The 5,368-nt window shown below is 38.8% G+C and overlaps 1 protein-coding gene across 1 annotated transcript; it reads left to right on the top strand.

The window, feature by feature from the left end:
- Positions 1 to 629: 629 nt before the first annotated feature.
- On the top strand, positions 630 to 3,925 carry LOC104534289 (CCR4-NOT transcription complex subunit 7-like; the record flags this gene model as incomplete). Its single annotated transcript, XM_010187185.1, has 2 exons — positions 630 to 774; positions 3,815 to 3,925. Coding segments are annotated over 2 exons (256 nt in total), but the record flags the coding sequence as incomplete, so codon positions are not given.
- Positions 3,926 to 5,368: the final 1,443 nt, after the last annotated feature.

The following is a 5,368-nucleotide window of genomic DNA, read 5'->3' as shown; positions in this document are numbered from 1 at the left end:
ATATATATATGTATATATAAAATCTTCTCCCAAACCTGTACTGCTCCATTATCTTTGTCTCCTACTGACTTATATGTACACACACAAAAAAAATTCCAACTGAATCTGTCTTTGCCTCCAAAAGGTGTAGTAGTCCTATAAAATATTAAACTTTCCAGTTGTCTGTGTGCTGATTTAATAGAGAAAGTTGAAACACTGTCCTCCTTCTTTGCTGAGGGTGAAACTCTGGAAACTCATGGATTTCAAGAACTGTAGAAGTATCTTATCTCATTCAGTTTGTAGTGAGGAACTCCAGTCTGTGTGAAAGGAACCAGCTTGGAGTCTTTGTGTTTTAACTTCCTGTTACCAGATGAAGCCCCAGCAGCATTACCTGATTTTGGAATTTGGAGAAGCACCTCTAGAAAGATCTTTTTTACTTCTTCACTTGACCTCATTGAGACTAAATTAAAATGTTTTCCCTTAAAGCTGCAGTGGAGCCATTTACACTGAGGCTTAGTCTTTTGCAAGAGTCAGTCTTAATTGCATTGAAATTAAGCAAAATGTCCTGTTGATGTGTAATAAAGTCTTGATGTTAGAAGTAAGAAGGATGCTTGTAAGTTACTTATATGGTTTTTGTTATTAATTTGCAGTGGATATGACTTTGGCTATCTAATCAAAATCCTGACAAACTCTAATCTACCTGAAGAAGAGCTGGACTTCTTTGAGATACTGCGATTGTTTTTCCCTGTTATCTATGATGTAAAATATCTCATGAAGAGTTGCAAAAATCTGAAGGTAAGTAATCTGTTAATGGCTCAAAAAAATTTCGTGGCGAAAGCACATTCTGCTAAGAAATACTTACTTTCTATATTTTTATTTTGTTATTTTGCTTTGATAATACCCATTAAACATCCCTGTTGCCTCGAACTTTATATATTTAACATTAGAGACTACAGATAGAGGCAGGCAAGGGGCACGCATCAATGTTTATAACTGCTTACCTGTTAAAAATAGCATGTTGATTGTATTTATAGTGCCTAGTCTTTGACAGATCATAAACCCATGTTTGGAATTGATCCTTTCCCTCTTCATCTGCAAGAATTCATGGGTTTTATATACTTTTATTTATTGTGCAGTCCACTAAAGACTGCAGTAGTCTTGGCAAAGGCAATTGCCATCATGATGCTGTGGAAATGTCTTGGGAAGTGGAATGGAGTGAAGACTCTTTCAGATGGCCCCATAAGGAAAGATAAACAACAGCAAATGTTCAGGGAAAACGGGTGGCTTCTTGAAAAAGTACTAGAAACAAATCTCTCATGTCAGGCCTTTGAGGTTACTTAATTGGCTTATTCTATCGGGCATAAAATTTGGATTCTTTACTGGTCTGGAGAATGAATGGGAACTGAATCTAAGTATGTGAAGGAGAAGACAGCAAGTGAAAGAAAGATGCTACAGGGCTTGTTAACAGCTTTACTTGCCAAAGAACTCTGAGTCTGGACTGCTCCTGGAATGAGGTGCATCGCTCATCTGTGGCAATTAATGACTTGCTGCTTTTAGGGAAAGTAACTCGATTCTGTAGGCTTTCTTAATGAGAACTTGCAGGACAAAAAATGCTGACTGTAGTATAACCAAATCCTAACTAAGGAATGGCTTGCCACTTCACCATGCTCAATTAGTGATCTGTGTTGGATTTAAAGTCCTCTGTTTCATTCCCAAATGCAAACAAAAAAAGCACCCTTGCTTCCTCACCTCTGGTGAAGCAAAGTAAAGCCTGTGGTGTCTTAGTAATGGTGACACTCTTACCAAGAACAGAGTGTAAGTATGTAAGAATGACATTCTGTGTCACCATTCCAGAGGTGACATTCCAGTGGGTTTGGGGAGGAGGGGATTATATTTCCTGTCACTTCATTAAGGCATAGTTGTGTGTGACCTGCATTGTTAAGACACACTAATGTTTTTTGGAAGACAAGAAAAACCTTCACAAATCTTCTTTCAGCAGACCTTAAGAACAAGGGTGATCTGTTGTTTTTTTTTTCAGAGCTGAATATGTAGGTCAGCTTTCCTGCAGTAAATCTTGATCCTGTCACCTAACCTGGAGATGGCTAATGACAGCAGGGGAAGGGATGTGGGCTACCCTGCCCCTCCAAATTTACCAGCAATGAAGCGATGTTGGACTTGTACTGTACTGAGAGCAGCTGTCTGAAACAAATTGCTAAACTTCAGTGTTGTGACTTTAAAAATGCATGCACTGTCTCCTAGTGTCTGTCATTTTCAATCCATTAAATTTCGGTGAATTGAACTGCTGTGCAGTTGTCCTTTATTGACTTGTCTAAGTTATTTTTCATATGGAAGTCACTGACTTGCTGTACGTCTGCCACACACCCAAAAAATTTTTAGCATTGAGAAGAGAAATATCCTTCAGGATTGGGAAGCAGTTCAATGCTTTTTTTGTAGAATTTACAGTACCTTACTCTAACTTAAATGGACATGAATGTATTTTACTGGCACACAGATTGGAAGTTCACTTGAGAGATTGATGCAGTATAGGTTAAAGTCTTGCTTGTTCTTTAAAAATCTTTTGATGTATGCAATTCCAATCCCTTTCATAATAATAGCAACTTAATGTAGATTTATAGACTTTGTTGAAAACTTGCTTTTAATGTGGAAGCTTGTACAGAGTATTGAACTCTGGTACCAGTGCCATGAAATGAGAGTTTGAACTGGATTTGCTGTTGACAATGGTTGTCCGATTACGTAAATCTTTCTGTGGCCTCTTTCTTGAAAGATCAGTGCTCTGAAAATTTAGGAAGAATTTGTCCTTTTCCAAGAGTAAAATGTTCTTCTCTGGAAAGCAGAAGTCTTGCCTGAAAATGAAAATTAGTAGGTTATGGAGACTCTGAGACACAAATTTTATTCTCTAATTATTGCAGTTACAGACCAAGAAATTCCACACAAGTGGTCAAGTGGTGTGAGATATATTTACAAATAGTTATATATCCTCCAACTGATCTGTATTATCCATGTAAAACCAAACTGACTTCTAATGGTTTGTTTCCATAGTTAGTGGTTATTACCATTTTGGGGGGCACTAAATAAGTTTATTTAGTCACTCTGCAGTTAAGGGGATAGTTTCTCCCATAAGCTTATTGGAAAGAAAATTTGCTTCAAAACTAGAAGTTTCACATGTAAGAGCAGATAGATTTGCGGGTTTGGAGTAATGTCTGAAGTGTCATGGTCTGTCCTTTTAAGCCATGCATCAACACTCAAAGCAGACAATTACTGTTTTAAATTGTTCCCTTTTTGTATGTGAGGTGTTCATAAACTTAGGATGTAGGTTTCATTATATGTGTTACTATTAAATATACATCTCTAGATACTTTAACACATGGAGGCATAGGGGCATCTCATTTGTAAGCACTTGATTTGTAGAACAACATTTTTACCTTTAAAACTTCCATTTAAATAGAGGGAGTACAGGCACACCTGGTTTTGTGCTTCAGCACTGCCAGTCCTTTCAACATCTTGAAGGAAGTGCTTTAAGTAATGACATCTGGTTAGTGAAGAAGCTGGGACATATAAAGGAATAGTAGTTTTGTTGGTCACAGAAACTGCTTTATTTAATCAATACTGACACAATTCTAATCTTTCTATTGATAGTGAAAATTTGATTCTCCAGGTATGTATTTATCTGGTATAATGACTGTTTCAGCTTCTGTGCAAATGTTAAAATACACCTGAGGTTGTATGACTTGTATAACAGATTTTCCCAAATATAGCTGTTCACTTTTCTGATGTAATTGTTTTCAGCAGTTAACAGAAATGTTTTCTTTTTCAGGGTGGATTACAAGAAGTGGCTGAGCAGTTAGAGCTGGAAAGGATAGGACCACAGCATCAGGCAGGATCTGATTCTTTACTCACAGGAATGGCCTTTTTCAAAATGAGAGAAGTAGGTGGATGTGTTGGTTTTCTCTCTGTGGTAGTCATGTGCTGTGATAGTCAGGGACTGCTGATTCTGATAAGCCTGTTGTATGCTAAGGAGGTCTCTGAAAGGCTTCAGGTGTCAATCCTTTCATAACATAAGTGAGACCACCTGCATTTTCCCCAGGAAGTGTGAACCAGCCCTATTGCTTCTTCCCTGCTTAGCTGCTATGAGTATTGCTTCCTCTTTCTAGCCTGTGCCTGGCTTTTGGGTTATTTTTTTTTTTGTGGGGTGCGGCGGGGGCGTGTTGGGATTTTCTTCCTTCCCTGTTTTGCAGGGTACTTTTTTTTTTTAGGTAGCTGCTGGAGCCGAATTCCTTTCTGGGTGACCATAGTCAAGCCAAGTTTTTTTTGGAGCTTCTGCTCAGTGTAGTGCCAGCTGGTGTGCACGCTGCTTGCAACAGGCCTGGGCAGGGGAAGAGTATCTGGACTAGCTGCTCCTAGCTAAACTTGCAGGCTACAGGTACATTAAATAAGGACTTACAGGCTGCTGTGGAGAGTGTCCATGCACTTCTTTCTTAGCATTGAGTAAAGCATAGAGTAACTGGTTCTAAAAGACTATGCATCAGTCAATTCAAGGTTTGCAGCAAGGGAAATCAAGTCTTACGAGCTTCATGTATCTTTGCTGCCTCTCTGCGTACAGTAGGAAGATATTAGGACATTTTGCATTAGCAGAACAAACGAATGCTTTCATCTTCTGGAAAGCTGTTGCTCTGGTCAAATGCCAGTGCGTCTGCACGTGGCATTCTGACAGCAGTTAAGTGTCATTTACCATGTCAAAATGGATCGCAGTAGCCTTAATAAGCCTCAATAATGCTTAGTATGATATGCTGAGGTGCCTACCTTCTGTAATCCAGCCTCTTGTGTAAAGGAGAAAATGACTGAGTTTCTGACACATACTGGTGAGACAGCAGGTGAAAAGTAAATGCTGTGTTTGAAGCTGATCTGCTCATAGTTCTGCTCTGTTCTGCTTCTGCTGGAGCTGTTGCTGTTGTCAAGCAGGTCATGGGCTACAGCTGCAGTAGAGGGGATTGTTTCTGATACAGGTCCAGTGCTGCTGACTGCCACTGCCTGATATTGTCAATCGTAATCTTGAATTTGAAATAAAATCAAAGCAAGTAAAGGGAATGAGGGAAGTATATGATAATCATGCCTAAGATACTGCCTTTCTAGTTAGTTTTGTGAAGGAAAAGGCTCAAACCCATGATAGTTTCTCTAAGGAGATACCGTTTGTGTTGCATGGCAAATTAGCTGCTTGAATTTGTTCACTGAAAGCTCTTACTGGAAGAAGTAGAAATCTTTTGAGTTTTTTTTAGTGCAAAGCATTTGCTTTATTAAGCCAACAAAGATGGACTTATCATAATTATTTTTTTTCAGTATCTTCTGTCATGGTTTAGGGCTGGGCCGGCCA

Source organism: Mesitornis unicolor, unplaced genomic scaffold (genome assembly GCF_000695765.1).
Source record: "Mesitornis unicolor isolate BGI_N332 unplaced genomic scaffold, ASM69576v1 Scaffold53506, whole genome shotgun sequence".
Classification (NCBI taxonomy): domain Eukaryota; kingdom Metazoa; phylum Chordata; class Aves; order Mesitornithiformes; family Mesitornithidae; genus Mesitornis; species Mesitornis unicolor.
The sequence above is the reverse complement of the archived record's forward strand: the minus strand, read 5'-3'. Positions and strand labels throughout refer to the sequence as shown.